The 17,951-nt window shown below is 47.0% G+C and overlaps 1 protein-coding gene across 1 annotated transcript in view; it reads right to left on the reverse strand.

Annotated features, from left to right (window-relative positions):
* The window catches only part of LOC134078257 (myosin light chain kinase, smooth muscle-like), a 27,134-nt gene continuing 9,183 nt past the window's right edge, over window positions 1–17,951 (reverse strand). Inside the window, exons 8-24 of the mRNA XM_062534049.1 lie at window positions 17,095–17,846; window positions 15,754–15,870; window positions 14,794–14,862; window positions 10,270–10,317; window positions 9,665–9,789; window positions 9,135–9,285; window positions 7,108–7,410; window positions 6,933–6,965; window positions 6,753–6,843; window positions 6,295–6,498; window positions 5,522–5,739; window positions 5,060–5,183; window positions 3,072–3,224; window positions 2,703–2,826; window positions 1,755–1,845; window positions 1,370–1,498; window positions 1–984 (exon numbers count right to left, since the gene is read on the reverse strand). Of these exons, the coding sequence (XP_062390033.1) occupies window positions 725–984; window positions 1,370–1,498; window positions 1,755–1,845; window positions 2,703–2,826; window positions 3,072–3,224; window positions 5,060–5,183; window positions 5,522–5,739; window positions 6,295–6,498; window positions 6,753–6,843; window positions 6,933–6,965; window positions 7,108–7,410; window positions 9,135–9,285; window positions 9,665–9,789; window positions 10,270–10,317; window positions 14,794–14,862; window positions 15,754–15,870; window positions 17,095–17,846 (2,992 nt within the window). The 3' untranslated portion in view covers window positions 1–724. The remainder of the gene's footprint in view (window positions 985–1,369; window positions 1,499–1,754; window positions 1,846–2,702; window positions 2,827–3,071; window positions 3,225–5,059; window positions 5,184–5,521; window positions 5,740–6,294; window positions 6,499–6,752; window positions 6,844–6,932; window positions 6,966–7,107; window positions 7,411–9,134; window positions 9,286–9,664; window positions 9,790–10,269; window positions 10,318–14,793; window positions 14,863–15,753; window positions 15,871–17,094; window positions 17,847–17,951) is intronic.

Raw genomic sequence — 17,951 nt, forward strand, 5'->3', positions numbered from 1 at the left:
TACTTTTGTGATAAAATTTATTCTATAACAGTGAGTAACTACAACTGCAGAGTTCTCATTACAAGATAATCTGAACTTTGTCAAACTGGTACATTTTATAAAAATTAGAGAAATATAATCTACATAGTCTAATATAAAACATGGATCTAACTGCACCATTTGGTAAGAGTAGTGAAACTGGAAAAGTAGTGAAAACTGGTAAGTGCCTAAGAAAACGACTCCAAACCAATGCACAAATAATAACACTGAATAATTGTGCTTAAGCTGCTCTAAAGGAAAACCTCTTAAAAGGAGTGGCAGACCTGCCACATGTCCAATACTTCAGTGTTGACAACACAACACACAACACACACTTGTGATTAAGGCTTGTTTGGTTGGGAGAACACTCAATGAAAAGTCACAGAAAACCTTTAAATAATTGGTTAAACATACCAGCTGGAATGTGGATAATTTCATGGTTAAGTTATAAATACTGATATCTGATATCTGTTTGTTACTGTTGAGTAAATGAAGAGAAATTAAAAGAAAAAAGCGAACCGAAAAACCAACCGAAAAATAGAGAAAGAATTGAAAGTGCACAAAACGTCACAAGAGTGATCAAAGCCCATCTTCAATAAATCCACAGTCTTTTCCCAGAGAGTGAGTGCCTTACCAAAAGCAACTAGTAAACAAAGTGTTAAATGAGGCAAGGTCTTCCGCGTCTTTCTTGTAAATCTTGTACCGATTATTCCTCCTCTTCTTCCTCCTCCTCCTCCTCCTCTTCAACCCCTCCTCCTCCCATGACTTCCACTATGAGTTCGGCCGTGCATGTCGCCTCCCCCAGGTTGTTCACAGCCTTGCAGGTGTACTTGGCGTCGTCGTTGCCAGACACGTCGGAGATGACCAGGCTGCAGTTGCCGTCCTCTTCGTAGTCGATCTGGTGGTGCCGTGTCTCTTTGATGGGCTGCTCGTCCTTGTACCACACCACCTCGGGGTCCGGGAAACCTATAGTGAGGGGAAGGACAGCCACCAATTGGTCATGCTTTGTTGTGCAAACAGGATGTTGACTGTATTACAGATGCAACACAGATCAAAACAGATTAAACTTGTTTGCCCCTAATCAGAGTTAATCTGTGACCCACATCTGTGAGGGAATAGGATTAGCCTGCATGACAAGAGGTGTTCTCACACTGGAGGTGCTCCATTGCGTTGATATGCCTATCTGGATCCAGACAGAATATTTCCAGAATATTCTTAATTGGCTTGATGTAAACTCATGGTATTATATATGTTGCTATTCGGTATGGACACCTTACGGACTTATCATTGATAAACTGCTTAAAACAAGGCACCTTCATTAACCCACCAGAGAGTCCCATCTGAGCCTTACCCTCAATTTTGCATTCGAAACGGGCAGCGCTGCCTTCAACCACCTCCACGTCCTTAATGACAGAGCCAAAGCTGGGCTTCACAGGCGTCCTGTCCTCAGCCTCTACGGCTTCCAAGAACTGGTTATCCTCTGTACAAAAGTAGAAAGCACAAACCACTAAGAAACTGCACTATTTCAAAATATTTCACTCAAAAATGAGAGCTTGGGTTGGAAGTTGGTGTACTGGAGGGTTTCTGTTCTGTTTTAGGATGCACATCCCAAAAGTGCATTAACAGCGGGGTGCTGAGAGAATTCTGGGTGACATTAACTAAAACAACTGGCCCAAGCTGGGATGACATGACTGCTTCATGTATTTACAAAAGAGTGAACTTTGTTGATATGCCACCTTCTGTGGTAGATCCCTTCTTGGCATGGAGGCCAGCCATCATTGCCATGTTGGACAGTCTGCCAATGGCCCGCAATGCATGTCCCGTTTTCTGCCAAGGAAATGACAACATGGTCAAATGACTTCAGTGGTACAAATAAAGCAATCCTAATCCTAAGAATATGTTTTAACATGCATTTTACTGCATGACTGACATTCACTGGAATTTTCCATAGCAGTTCAGTTTCAGTTTGAATGAAAGTTAGGAAATTCTACAGAATTCTCTTTTAGCTAGAAGCAGATGATACACATTTCCTGTTGCATAAAGTGCCATATATTTCACTAGAAACACACTTCACACTAAAAACTATGGAAAGTCAAATGTCTAAATGTTAAGTAGCAGCCAGTGGGCATCCGCCCATAACATTTTTTTGTCACATTCAGCAATCTCCTCAGATCCACTAGCTACCCATTCCTTCAGTACACTGTAAAAAAGGGTCTCTGTAAGCAGCCCATGCTCCAAAAACTGGAAACAAACAAAGTGGGGCAGAACAACAAAAGGGAAAAACTCTATACTGAATACTGAAGGGAGGGGTGAGCTACCTCTGGTGTATTTTGTTTGGTCCTTGGTTAAAATATGATTAAAGTTGTTTTGGACAAACGTGTCTGCTAATAATTTTAATCATCACTGCAATCACTGACTGCACCTTTCAGTCTCTTTCTAGGGTGCACAGCAAGTAATCGTGCATTTTGAATAGACACAGAAAGCAGACCTTCAGAAATGTCTATTTTAAGCAGAACCATCTATTTATTTTATCCATTTCAACAGCTGGATTCCCAGACGGTCAGAGTGCTCAGTTCAATTTTACCTCTGAAACCCTCACCCCACCATTAATCATGCAGCAGATCCCTGCACTCAGCACAGATGCCCATGAGCCTGATCCCTTCTCAGGGAGACTTTCCAGTTACCTGCCATTTTCTCCTCAAGAGGTACTTTTTCATCCTCTCTTTGGAGAGTGCCTTGGCCTCCATAGTTTTGGTGTCCTGTTTCATCCATGGGTGTTCTAGGCACTGATCGCACGTCAGACGGGCACTGCAAGAACCCACAAGTCATACGAGAGGTGGTGTGTGAGAGAGAACATATTGCAAACAGAGATTAGTGTGTGTGTGTGGGGGGGGGGGGGGGGGTATGAATTAACATCAGGAAGCTATTAGCCAGCTACTGTGGCAGTGAATCAAAGATCTCCCTGACACGTAAGCTATCCAAACACAAAACACTCGTAACGCTGATCAAAGCCATAGACACAGTGTGGGGAGGGTCAGCAGTGATGGTCCTACCTCTTGTCCTTCTTCAGGAGCTGGGTGATGAAGTCCTTAGCAGAGTCTGAGATCTCATCGAAGGCCTCATCTTCAAAATCCCAGGTAGCTGAGGTAACATTAGCCAGCGTCTCACCGTCATTATCGCCCATGAATGGAGACAGCCCACTAACCCTGAGAGAAAGAGAGCAAAAAGAGGGAGAGAGAAAGAAAAAGTCAATGACGGGTGTAGTAGAATTCAACATGCACAATCTGAGGTTAGTGTATTGTAGCAAATGTTAGAGCATGGTCTTGCATTTGGCCTAACAGAAAAAGTTTGATAGTATTGCATCTGTTTGGATGTCAGGAAAGACGTTTAGCTTAATATATGTATGGTACGGAAACACAGACATGGATCATTATTGTTAGATCTATCAGCAACAATTCCTAATGCAAACATAACCAGATAATGCATGAAGCATTCACATGAATTAAACATTAAGCCATTAGTGATATCAAAGGTGATAATAGAGTAGCAATAAAGTAGCCAAGTGCGGAATACAGGTGGTGTTCATATCTTTCCATTTGAAAGGAACAAGACAAATGAGGCCTGATTAACACAACAAAGTACACAACTTAAGGACTGATGTGTTAATTAGGCCTAAGCACTAGGCCTAATCACAGTGTTTGTGTATAGTGGTCATAATGCCTTACAGAACACACCACATTTACTGAATTTTCTCATATACAACCTCGGATGAAAATAAGAAAAAACATCTATTTGCAGATCTCCAAAAAGGCTACAATAGGTGATGTAATTAAATGTGTAATGTTTTGAAAGTCAGTAGCATTTGTAAGTAAATAGTATTTATTCTGTTTGGTTAGAGGCTTTTAAAGTATGTTTAAATTTGATTCTAGACTGTGTTTATCACGGACGCCGTGTTCAAAAAAAGAAAATCCGATGGAGGATCTCCAGACCAGAGTGAACTCAGTAACCTTTACGGGAAGCCAGTGCCTCGCTACAATACTCCACCCTGGATGGAAGATCATGGAATAGCACTACATGGACGAACAGGCAAGTAAGACAAGCGAGGGCATATCTCTCAGACAGCAATGTCCTCCTGCAACATACCGCACTGCAATGCCATCCCTCTGGCACAAACAGGTGCCAACAGCATCCCTTATTTCCTGTAGGGCCGTTTCGTTCTACACTTGGGGCCTCTTGGTTAAGAGTTCTAGGGGCTGGCTGGCTGGATGGGGCCACGGGCTCCCACAAATCAGTGGCTGATGGAGACGATAGCGGCTCAGTGCAAACACCGGAAAGCAGAGTTATGTGGACAGAGCCGGGGCGAAGTGGGGAGCCGAGGGGGAGCCGCGGCGCTCAGATGGGGCCCCCTGTGCGCGGTGTGTGGGGCGAGAGGAGAAGAGAGGCTCGGTGTGCCGTCGGATCCGTTTACGGAGCCTATAAGCGTTCCTCTGAAGTTCCCGCCGGGGCTGCAGTGTACATAAACTTGGGCTTGGAGCGGGCCCCAGGACCACCTGGTAGCAGACGGTATGGCCCAGGATGAAACCAGAGCCACCTGGTGTTCAAAGCTCCCCCTTCTCCTCCCCATGTGGCTGCCGTGCTACCATGATTAAGTGGATGTGTGAGCATTGACATAGGGAGATATATTTCGGAGGGCTTTGTTTGTTTCAAGTGAGACCATGAAAAAAAAGCCACCCTCTGTATTTATTCGTCATTGATTGTGCCTGTATGTTCTCTTTTTTTTAATGGAAATCAAAGGCTTGAGACTGAACAGGAAAAGGCAGAGGGACGATTACACAAATTCCTTCTCTGGCCATCCATGACCAGTGTACGCTTGAAAGAACAAAGACAGCACGCTGTGGAGAAGCAAAGGTGAACATCTCCTTTCATCTCCATGGGCAGCCCACTCTTGAATTTCCCCTTGGGGATCAATAAAGTATCTATCTATCTATCTATCTATCTATCTATCTACAGTATCTATCTACAGCATCTATCTCATACTTACAGGATGTAGCAGATGACCCCTATGCTCCACATGTCTGTGGCGTAGCCAATGGGCTCATAGTTGATCACCTCAGGAGCCACAAACTCGGGGGTTCCAAACAGCACTTTGACCTTCCCCGCATTTCCTGTAGCACATCACAAAACGTACGTAAAGATGAATGCTGCAATGTCATTCTACAAGTTGTTATGCTGTTCTATGTTGTTGCTTTGGTAACACTGTACCTACAGTCATGCCAATAAAACAATATTGAATTGTATTTAATTGATAAAGAATGCTTCAGAAGATTTCTGCAAGCAAGTCTACAATGCTGAGACATGAATATTTATAAAGAAACCATCAATGTCCACATTGTGTGTATCAAGCATCATAGCCAACGTTTAAGCTGCAATACACCTGCAATGGAAATATGTTGGAAAAATGATGGACAAAAGCTTCACAAAGAGCAAGTTGAAGTCAAGTTACCTAGTCTACGGGCCAGGCCGAAGTCAATGAGCTTAATCTTGCTGCCCGTCTTGTTGACACACATGATGTTCTCTGGCTTGAGGTCAAGGTGGACGATCTCCTGCTTGTGGATGAAGTTGACGCCGGCCACAATCTGCAGCATGTACTTGATCACCTCCCTCTCGGACAGCTCAAAGTCCTCGTCGATGATTCGCTCAAACAGCTCGCCCCCCGAAATCCTGCGAGCCATATTAGCATTCAGTTATGTATGCTAATATTAGCATTCGGTTATGGCCACAAATCAGAGCTGTTTACAGTTTGCCATTTACAATTGCTCATGCTGAAGGTTAGCCAAGGAAGGCTAGACTTGTGAACGAGGTCAAGCTCTTGTGTCAAGAAAGTTAAGTGTCCTGTTTTTCTTCACTTGGAGGCAAACAGAAGAGAAGCCACTATTTTTAACTTTGTCTGCATATTTCACATACTTGAGGAAAAAAATACTCTCTGCTTTCCTCTGCCATATTTAAATCAACAGTTTTCCATTCAGAGACCCGAGTGTCTAAGCATGGAATGCTGGGTTAGTGACAGTGCCAGAAGTATACTGGGCACCGAGCAAGTCTGCTATGAGAGGTATTTATGATTTCACAAGATATGGCATTCAAAGTCGTGCGCAGTCTGCTGCAAACCTGAGTGACACTGAGATGACAAAACAATTGTCACTTCAATAAAAGAGGTCCAAGAAGAGGCCATTTTGGAGGTTAGAACACATGAACTCTCAAGGTGAAAAGGGCACTCACATTTCTAAAACCATGACGATGTTTGCCTCGCACTCAAATGCATCGACTAGCTGGACCAGCTTGGGGTGGTGAAGGTCATTCATGATGGCGATCTCAGCCCTCACCTCTTTCTTCTCTTTTTCTGAATACGCTTTGATGAACTTTCCAGCCCACACTTTCTTAGTGGCCTTCTCAATGAGTTTAAATACCGTTCCAAATTTCCCCCTTAAAAAGTGAAGCAACATAACATTTCAGCTGACACATAAGTAAAGTGAAAAGTTAAATGACTGTTTCTTCTGAAATGCAAACAAATTATTGTTAGGATTATCGCCATCCTGAAAGACATTATATATTTAGGCTAATTAAAGATATGTATGAACTTAGAACACATTTTAGAGAGGCACTTGATTGAGAATAAATATATGTGGGCTTTCTGACTTTGAAAAGCACTTTAAGCGCAAAGCAACATGGATACTTACGCTCCTAGCCTATCTTCTACATTGTAGAGGTCTTTGACATTCACATCAGTGTTGATGGACACAGTTTTATAGTCCGGCACCTTTTCATTTTCTGAAAGAATCATGCCACAACATATTTAGTAAACACAATGTTTATCATATATAAACAAAAACAAATTCATATCTGAAGTAGGTACATACCATCATCAGAGACTTCAGGCTCCTCCTCTGGCTCTATTTATTGGAAAAACAAAACAAAACACTGTTACACATAACTCCTTAGAAAAGAAGTAAGCTTTTTTTTTTGTCTATAGTCAAAGTAGCTCCAGCAGATCTGAAGAGACTGTTCCCAAATTGTCCACAAGGGGGAGCTCACCCTCTTCTTCCACTCCCACAGTAACCGCAATAGATTCTGCACTTGGCTCCCCGGTTCCATAGATGTTGATGGCCCGCACGCGGAACTTGTACTCCCTGTCTGCTGTGAGGTTCTGGACGTAGTAGTAGGTGTTGGTGCAGGACGCCAGGTCCTTCCACTTCTTGGTCACAGAATCCCAGACCTCAAGGTTGTAGGACTGGACCGCGCTGCCACCATCGTAGGACGGGCCGCGCCACTGCAGGGTGAGGGTGGTCTTGGCAATTTCCGAGATGGTGGGGACACGAGCAGGGGGGTCAGGTTTGTCTGAGAATCACAAAAAGACGTAGTAGTTAGGAGTTAATAGAGATCCCAATCCACCTTGTGCTTTGAACATTTTGCCTGTCTCACACAAGAAAATAAAAAATTCCATAGTAGACATAGCAGCTAACTTTATAAAACCAGGAGTTGCTTGTGAACATGTCAGAAGTCTCCATAGAGACAAACATGTTTTTCTTCCGACACCTGGAACAACACAATGAGTTTATGTATGGGGGACATACACGGCTCCCTCTGCCTCACAAATGTCAGGTCCCCTGTGGTACCACTGCGCAGCTGTTGTGGTGGAGAGGACAGGCCTACGTAACAACGGATCTGACCGCTGCTCAGCCCCGCTGCCTATAATGCTTCCTTCAAAGCACAATAAATGCGAGCAGGTAGACTGTCCACTTCCCTAGAGAGCGTAATCTGTGCTGGTGGACAGTCTGATTGTTTCAGTGGAATCACCTTCGGCCTTGCAAATCACTGCTTGCCTGCTAGGCACCAAGCATATGAAGGCTCATAAGTCAGACAGACAGGACACATTTCACTGCAGAAAGGGGAGGAGAACATTCTACTCAAATGCACAAATATAACTAACACGCAATGAAGTGGCTGCACTGCAAAGAGACCATGTTGAGCCAGGGTCTCGTGGTCTCTTTGAAGTGTTAATAGTGCTCTTGGAGGGAAGGAGGCACATCATAAACAGGCCATTTATGGGGACTGGCATAATAATGGATGGTGCAGCTCCAGAAATCCCCGATACTGGGCCGGGGCCTATACTTCACAAGCGTCACAGGAGTGGGAATGGCTTCCCCCTTATCTGGTCGGAGGCTCACATCTCTGCACTGTTGACCGATGGCTTATGGAAAAGTGGAGCACCTCCAGAGAAGTGGCTCTCCATGTTTAACTCATGTCAGTGGCTGGCTGTGAGACAGTGGGAACGGCGAGGTGGAAAATGCATCCACTCAAAGCCACACTTGTCTCTCTCTCACTCTCGCTTACCACGTCCGCCCCCCCCCCCTCCCTCTGCCCCCCTTCATCATAACTCTACGCCGCTCAGTGAAACATAAGTTTCAAAACACACAGTTTCCACTCCTTTCTGGAGGTCTGGGGGTGAGCTGCAGACGGGAACCCAGAACCTTAAAAGGCCACAGGAGATTTGAGTGTGTGTGTGCATGCGTGCGTGTGTGTGTGTGTGAGTGAGAGAGAGAGAGAGAGAGAGAGAGAGAGAGAGAGAGAGAGAGAGAGAGAGCCCTGTTGAGAGTAGGATCCAGAGAAACCTCTGAGCACCTAGTGTGCCACATTCCTCCAGCCAACAGCACAGGAATACCCTGAGGCTGGATTAGCGTCGAGAAGGACCCTGCCGCCTGGCACGCAACGCAGCCCACGGTCACTCAGGAAGAATGATGTGATTTCGGACCACCCTCAAGTGCCATCCGCATACTAATCTCCTCTGGTGTTTATAAACTATTAATAGCAATACATAAAGAACTTCACACAAACACTCGTACTGGTGAAGCTTTTCATACTCGCATGAGTGAGGTCTTTCAAGGAGGACTATACATATTCAAAAATAATGCTTCTGGCTCATTTTCCCACATGCACATCACAGTTTCCACCATCCTCCATTAGCTTTCTTTGTTCTGCTCCCCTAAGTTGCATATTGCCTGTTGTATGTCGTTATATTAAAGCAGGACAGGAAACGCCTCTAGTAATAAACCATTACTTACCAACAATAGTGAGGTTGAGCGCAGCCTGTCTCATGCCATAGTTGTTTCTGACCTCCACAGTGTAGCACCCACAGTCCTCGTCCTGACTCTCGGGGATGTAGAGTTTACTGGACGTCTCGGTGGTCTCGATGACCGTCTTGCCGATCTGGATCTGGGGAGGAGAACATGTTCCACCTTATGGACGAAGAAAACGAGACGAACGTCCAGCGTGTCCAGAAGCACGAGATATGAGCCGCCTGAGCTCTTGGAAGAGGCGAAGCACGAGGGAAACCTAATGCCAACGACCAATAATTCAAGCACAACAAATAGTGCGGCCGTAGTTTGTTATTGTGTTTACAAAAGGCGAAATTGCCTCAGTAAATCTGGGCCTCCTGCCTTGTGGAGGATACGGCCACAAAAACCTGTTGACGGAAAGGGAATGTTTGTTTTCCAGACGTTGGCAGAGCACATGGACAGGCCTAAGATAGGTGTGTGTGCGTGTGTTGGGGAGGGGGGGGGGGTGTTTCTGGAGCTCAATCGCTCGCTCTTACCGGCTTGCGGAACTTGAGCCAGGTGCAGGTAATGGGCTGAGCTCCAAGGAACTTGCAGAGAATCTCCACCGGCTGGCCGGCCAAGATCTTCATGTCGTCAGGGAACTCCTGGATCTGAGGGGGGCCTGAACAGAGACAGCACCAAAGAGTGAGACGAGTCCAACGCCACACACACACACACACACACACACACACACACACGACTCTCCTAACATCTCAGGCCATCACTCAAACAGGTACTGAAATCTCAGACTCCCCATCTCTCCACTGATGGCTCCCCCAGTCACTTCAAGCTGAACCTGGCAGGTCTGTGGTCATCCAGGCCTAAACTGACACCAGCACACAGCAGCAGCCATTTAAATCTCTACAAAAGCAAACACCACATGGCTGCCCGAGCTGCTGTGGATGCGTGAGCCCTGATGGACAACCTATGGAAGACCACTCAGGGGTCACTTCACTTGGATGGCATGTGGGGGGTCTGTAGATGTCTATGGAGTCCCATGCACAGTGAGTAATGTGACAAGCTACATACTGTACCTATGGCCACAGCTACATGTGCATCTCACAAATCAAACTTGGACGCTGCAGACTGAGTCGAGTGTTACCTTGTTTAGAGGATGATTTTGAGGGGGGCTTCTTTATTCTGGCTTCGTCTGGAGGAGAGGAAACATCACACATTTACTTCATGGGAGCACAGCGGAGGCTAAAACAACAGTCTGTTACACAGAGGAATACGCTATTAACAAAACAACAAAACAGATGATTATTATTGATACTGATTATTATTATTGTATACTGATTTATTATTGATACGCTCGCAAGATAAATGATTTGTGTGACATTTTTTGGCAAGCCTCAACATAATTGTCTGTCAGATCATCATGGGAAAACACAAAGCATTTCTACCTACTCAGCACCCTTTAGCTGGAGCACTCCACAAATGGAAAATGCCTATGGAGCCCTTATGCGTTTGTTTGGTCGGGTGAGAGGGTCTCTGTGAGGCTGGTGGAGTAGATGGGAAAGCAAGTATAAACTCCCGTGTGCTTGATAAGTGAGCCGGGGGAAGGGGAGGGGAGGGGAGCGGAGGGAGCAGCTCCAGTATGGATGTCCTGGGAGAGGGCCGGCCGGTGTGTGCTTATGGTCTCCAGTATTTGCCTTTTTTGGTCATACTAAAAATAGGCCCCAAAGTATCCAGGAAATCGCCCCCTGGCACTATTTGTTTCAAATTTGATTGCTGTCAAGAAACAACGTGCCGGGCAAAACTGCTTAATGCAAAAGGCTGAGCTGTTGCAGCGAGGAGGATATTTAATCTGAACCAATTAAACTTTAAGCCCGGGACGACTCTGTCATCAGTCATGCCAAACGCCCCCCCCGTCCCCCCACTGCTCGCACCCCCTCGCACCCCCCTCCCCTCTTTCTGCCTCAGAGACCATCGTGCTCTCTCTCTGTGGAAATAAAAACATCCTTTTTCCAACACAAAACTATTTCAGCGCTCGACTCAAGCCCACATGCAGGACTCGGTGGTTCGAACAGAACACACAACACAACACTGCTGAGTCTGATTTAGTGCAGCTCCATGTCAAAACTCAACAACAAATTAACTTAGCCGTGCAGACGGCAATAAAACTCAAACACATTGTGTCATTTGAAAAGAAAATACACACATGCAATATGCATGGCAGTAACATCTGTCTAGAGAGCTACGGCCAACTCAGCAATTTGGTTCTGATTAAAAAATAGTACATTCGGTGGCTATAACATAGTTAGTACCGTGTTGATCATATTTTGAGATTACTATAGTTTGAGATTGTGGATCACTTTCCATCCCATTCAGGCCTCTCTGAAGCCTTTGTGTGAAGTGAACACACAGGCTAGAGCCACAGAGAAGACAAAAAGAGATATGGAGTCATAGAGAGGACAAAAAGCCTCAACCAGACTGGCCCTTGATCCTAGAGGAAGATCCATTAAATCATACATTGCACTGTCGTGGCCTGGAGTGCTCCAACAACTATAAGACATTGTAGTCTTTTTCATGTCTCTCAGAAGAATGCGTTAGAACTGTGAACAATGGAATGATAATAACGAAAGAACGGTCAAAGGACACAGAGGGAAAAGAGTGATGGAGAGGGAGTGAGAGAGAGAGAGTGAGAGAAGGAGAGAGACTTTTGCGAGAGGACATCTACAGCTGCCGCAGCAGGGAGCACATAGGTAGCAAATCATCTGGCCCCGGGGAGACGATGCGTTTGTCCAAGGAGAGTGCGGAGTGAGGCAGCAGCAAGCGTCCGGCCGGCGCTATAAAAATGATACAGTGCTCGGCACGTTCTTCTGCAGTGACGTCTGCCTGCGCCTCATCAATCTCCCGTTTTTGATTTCAAAAAGATACAGCTGAACTCAGTGCCACGGGCCCGCCGGGGTCTTTTTGACATTGGGCAATAAAAAGTTTCCAAGATGTCCTCCTATATAGCGGTTGTGCAAACACACAACTTTATCAGGGCCTGACCACAGGCGAGCTTTCGAGAATTAAGGACAGATGTGGGATAACATGCAAGTCAGCACATTTTTCTGTTGCTAACAATCCTGAGAGATGCTAACCTTACTAATACCGTGACCCAGGCACATGCATTCATGTATACATCATGTATTCAAATCCTGAACGTTCAACGTAAGCTAAAGCCATTAACCAGGTGAAGAGGGTGCCATTGTGAAGAGGGGCCATTTGTCCTCCAGGAAGTGAACGGTGGCAAAATCCCCCTGAGGCGTTCTCTGGTCTGCGCATGCCAGTAGAAGCCCCTCGCCGTCTCCCGTGCTGGAGCTGAGGGGCTTATGGGCTTACGGACGCGGTGATTCTGGAGCAGTGCCCCCAGGGTGCGGTCAGTCAGCTGTGCTCTGCCTGCCGGGCCCCACGACTCCTCTCAAGCATTACTGGAGCTGTCAAAAATGTGTCCGGCCAGAACCGACACTTGCACCCAACGCCACGCCACCCTTTAGCCCTCCAAAAGCCCTTGCTCACCACACCTACATCCAATTTTAGAGGAGACCCGACCTCCTATTCCAATGTTTAGTCTGTGTCTGTGTGGGACCACCACACTGCAAATGGCTGATCACAACAGCTTCATGTGCTAAGAGCTACTGCACACTAAAGTAGTCACATTTTTATGTCTGCAAACTCTCAAGGCAATCTCTTAAGTAATTTGATGCTGTCATTCAAATTGATGGGCCTTCCATAATAAGGGCCAACAATGTGCTTGGAGATGAGGGGCCTGTTTTAAATGGTTTGGACACGCTTTGTCTGCGTTTGGGGCTGAGGGGACCTGGACTCCTGCAGAACGATGTTGAGTTGAGTAGGGGTCTGGAGCCTCACTGGGAGGGGGTATGAGGGAGGAGGACTCCAGGGTAGGTGTGGGTTCAGCGTCGGTCATGCACCAAGATGGGCTGAGTAGACTCTGAACCCTGGACGAATCCCTGGTTCCTGACAGGGCCTCCGGGTAAAAACTAAACAAATTCGGTCGGGGTTAGTGTTTTCCAGCAGGGATAAAGGAACTGCTTGTTTGTGTTGCATTACTGTAAGTATTTCACACGTTTCTCATGCTTGTCGTTTCTCCACAGAACTATTGGGGGGAAACTGTTTGGATATCCACTTAGAATTTGTAATTGGATTTTGTGAAAGATTTCAAAATGGCCCGAAATGTAAGACCTATTTTCTGAACCGAGACACTTGCTGAAATTGAAGGCACATTTATTGCAAACCACAACAGAGACTCCAAGCATTATTCAAAAATTCTGGCTTGGCTCGCCATCGACTGTTTATTCCCCCTTGTGTGAAACATTCAGTATAAATTGAATTTGCTGTAAATGCATTAAGGCACATCAAGCTGCTTAATAACCATAAATATGAGGTTTTGACAAAGGCCACGATGACCTGATCAGTTGCGTGCGTAGCCATACATAGCCTGCAGGGGCAAAAACAAATGGGCCAAGTTTTTGACTAAGATGTATTTGCTGTAAGTCCATCCTGTTGTGATGTTCAATGTGCATGACTAATCAAGTCTGTTTCTCATGTCAATCCTGGACCTGCTGCATTTGGTAAATACCCCCCCCCCCCCCCCCTCCATCCCCTTAAGGTCCGGTTGGAAAAGGCTCGTTTGGATCAGGCACACATTCCAGCTGGACGAGAGCATAACCGAAAGCTGGCAGGTTTTCTGCTGAAGTCCCGAGTATTGAGGGGAAAAAACACAAGAGGCCAGCCTGCTCAATGAGCTGGCCCAGGACGCACGCCTTACAAGGAAGTCTGAGGAGAGGAGGGGTAGTGAGCAGAGCAGGGTAGCCATGCAGAAGGGCTTCCTCTCTTCTCCTCTCATCTCTCTCTACCTATCCCTCTCTTTTCTCTCTCTCTCTCTCTCTCATTCTCTCTCTGTCTCTGTCTTCCAAACATACCTCTACTGAGTGTCCAGTACAGTAAAACACCACTTAGTCTGTTCTTTCAAACATTTAAGTAGACAAAAGCGCTGGTGGGTATAAACTGTGAAAGCCAGAGGAAGGGTAAACAAAACATGCTCTTTAGCCTTGCGTGGGGCTCTTAAGCGAAGCTAAATCAGCTCCCCCAAAAAGGACAGGGCCGGGTTTGCTACAGGCATCCCAACATAAATGTACCCAACGCTAAATCTCACATAAAAGGAATGCAGCAGGAAATAAGACATAACTCATGAATATTTTCCTCTAGCACGGGAAGATTACTGTGATCTGAGAGGCAAACACCTCTTTTGCCCTAACCCCCAAAAAGGAGCATAAATTTCGCTGGGGCTCCTTGTAAGGAGCTGCAAAACGCGGCTTTGCAGATAAAGTTTCAGGGCTGCAGTGTTGACACGGACACCAGTGTGAACCCTACGCTTCTTCAGAGCGCACACATGATACACCCTCCGCGTGCAGCCGCACCGCAAGCCGTCGGCCGCTGCGGATGGCTCGGCCAGACTTAATGAGCGCGTCTCAGGTCAGAACAATATTTTCCTTCTTGTTTGCGTGCTATAAAGAGCCGCTCACACAGAGGCCGGGTGGCGGCAGTGGGAAAGGCTCCGAGATCCCACGGCACTCCTTTTTGGGACATGAGGAAGCGCATATTTTGGAAAACTCACTCTCTGTGGTAGGGGCGGAGGGCTTCTTGGTCTTCTTGTCAGCTGGTGAGGCATTTTTGTTCGAGGGATCTGGAGCAGAGAAAGACAACAGAGGGAGATACACGTGAGATATCTGGCAAAGTCATTCTCCTTTGCCAAGAGCACGTTTACACACTGCAAATACAATTACAAAAGCACTAAGCTATTTCATGCACTGCGCATGCATTTAATCACAACATATTAGCACAGTCGCTACTATAAATCTCTCTAATATACTGCATGTAATTCCCCAGTACAATGGCCTGCAGTGACAGCATGATGGCTAACAGGCCTGGCAAGTGACACCTATATACTGTGTGAGATATACAATAAGGGCTACTTCATGGGTTACAGTGTCACTATATTTCTTCTTAATCCAGCATTGAACTACGGGTCGTAGCCATATATTTTTGGCTCATAACCAATGCTACTGCAACACCATTAATGTCAGTTTAGCTTTTACATGACCCAGTCCTACAGGGCCTGGAGCCTTGTCTCTTCCAACTGCTCCTGCCATGAATCTACCCTGGAAATGAGCTCTGGTCCCTAATGGGAAATGGGCTCTGTTATGGCTTAGGATCTGATAGGCATTCATACCATAATACAGAAACATTGTGTATATTTCAATAATCCAGTTTGTGCATAAATACCATTGTGAAATACCAAAATGAGGTCACTGTCTTTTGCACTCCACTGAACTATTTGGTTCTTTCAAGACATTTTGACAGCTTTCTTGAGCTGCAGTTTGTTTCCTCATGAATAATAATCTCCGTTCCCTGTTTCACAGCACCAGCAGCACCAGCCCTGCTTGTGTGTGTGAGCAGCAGGCCTGGGCAGGACGACGTGCTTGGCTCAGGGACGGGTAATTGTACGGCGGAGTGTAATTGCAGGAAGTTCCTGGCCGCGGGCGTCTCTGGGGGGAGGACAGATGCACTCACTCACCGTCCACCAGCACCATGCAGGAGCACTCCGCCTTCCCGCCCGCGTTCTCCGCCTGGCATGTGTACTGGCCCTCGTCCTCCGGCAGGGCCTTGTTAATGGTCAGGGAACAGCGTCCTCCTGCACACACACACACACACACACACACACACACACGCGCACGCACACACACACACACACATACACACACACACACATGCTACAAAATGAGAAGCAACCCTTCCCTCTGCAGACAAGTTTACTTAGGTTCCGGGGGGACAACTGTTGGGGCTTTGGCAGGGCGAGATGCTAACGGTATGTTTATGGGAAGAGAGAGGAGTGTTTACAGATGCTACAGTTACACACAACTATGCATGGAACGAACGGCAGAAACTGAAAGTGGACGACAGAAATACAAAAGCAGAGACACAACACCACTTGGGAGGCGGCACTGCACTCACCATTGTGTAATACATCTTATGACACTTCTCCAGTGATGGGAGCCAAGATTTTCCTTCACTTAGTTTGCTTTGTTTGGACACTCAACGGCTTGTTTCTCACGGAACTCATGTTCAAGCTTATGTATACTCACAAAGAAACACTATACGCTATAAATATGCTGTACATTGCATAAGATACAACGGTATGCCAGAGAGGAAGCAGTATACAGTATATAATGTGAAAGCATCCTTCCCTGGCCGCCAGCACTGCTGCCCTCTGATCCTCTGTTTAATTATCTCTGGACTCTCAGCGGCCACTATGTACAAACTATTATCTCAGATGACCAGAATGTCATAACAAAGGCAAGCAGTGCTCTATGAGGGCCCCCCTAAGCTGGCCCACCCGTCAACACATGATCCAGGGCTGCCCCAGCTAGATAGCTGTGGATGCCTGTGTGGACCTGGCAGAGGTCCCCAGGAGAGCCCAACCAGGGAATCCTCCAGCTATTCTTAACCCTTCCTATTTATACTACAGCAATAACAGGCTGTAAATATGATATAGCGCTCGCTTTTATGGGGGAAAACCATTACTTTGTGGAGAGGACAGAAGCTATAAACTGGCCATAATGACAAGGCATCTTCATGGGTTGGGAGATCTGTTGGGAGATGTGCCACCACTGTCAGACGCCACTAAGTAATGGTAGAGAGGTCGCTAGATCTTCAGGACTGAGGAACTTAGAAGGCAGCTAAACTCTATGGAGCAAAAAGAGTAGCTCTGGCATCAGGTCAACAAAACAATGCTGTAGCAGATATGATGTGTGGATTCTGGATGTGCCATTCTGCTTCCATACCTTCTTAGATGGTCATCATTCGAAAATTGCTGCAAATGCAATTGACACAAATGTATGAAAACCGTGGCACTCACCCTCGTTGGCCAGAACAATGAATTTGGACGCCTTGATGGCTTTCCCCTCCAGAGTCCAAGTGATGGTGGCTGCAGGGATGCTGCTGACCTGGCACTCCAGACGCAGCCGCTGGCCGTCCAGCACGGTCAGGTCGCTGAGCTTCTTGGTGAACACGGGCGCCTTGGCCATAATCCCTTCTGCTGCGTCCAAGCAGTTGGACGCTGGGCTCTCACCGTTCTTCTCGACGCCGGTCGGCTTCTTTCCCAGGACCCCTTTGTCCAGGGGCTTGGGGGGAGCAGCAGGCGGGGCCTTCTTGCCCAGCACTGACCTGAAGTCAACCTGCTGCGGGGCCTTGCCCTTGCGCTCGTCCTCCGACAGGGTCTTGGGCTGAACCTGTCCTTTCAGGTTGCCCCGGAAGTCCATTTGTTCCGCAGTGATCTCCTTCAGGTCCTCCTCGGACACGCTCTTGGTGGTGACCTTGCGGCCCAGCACCGTGCGGAAGTCCAGCTGCCGCGGTTCCAGCTGGCGGATCTCGTCCTCGAGGTGCTCCCGGGTCTCCACGCGCCGCTTCAGGTGTCCCTGCGTGCTGCTGCTGCCGCCGCTGGCCTCCTCCTCCTGCTCCTGCTGCTCCTGCTGCTCCTGCTGCTCCTGCTGCTGCTGCTGTGCTGCTCTGGTGCTGCGGCTACTGCTGTGTCCCTCACTCGCACCTCCTCCTCCTCCTCCCCGGGCTTGCAATGTCCTGTCCACTCCTCCCACAGGCCCACCACCCTCTCTGCATCGGCACCCACCGGAAGAGGAGGAAAGGAAAGGAGAGGAAAGAGGAGGAGGGTGGGGGGTGGGGGGGTTGCAGAGAGAAGGGAATAGAAACAAAACAAAA

The sequence above is a fragment of the Sardina pilchardus genome, chromosome 4 (genome assembly GCF_963854185.1).
Source record: "Sardina pilchardus chromosome 4, fSarPil1.1, whole genome shotgun sequence".
Classification (NCBI taxonomy): Eukaryota; Metazoa; Chordata; class Actinopteri; order Clupeiformes; family Clupeidae; genus Sardina; species Sardina pilchardus.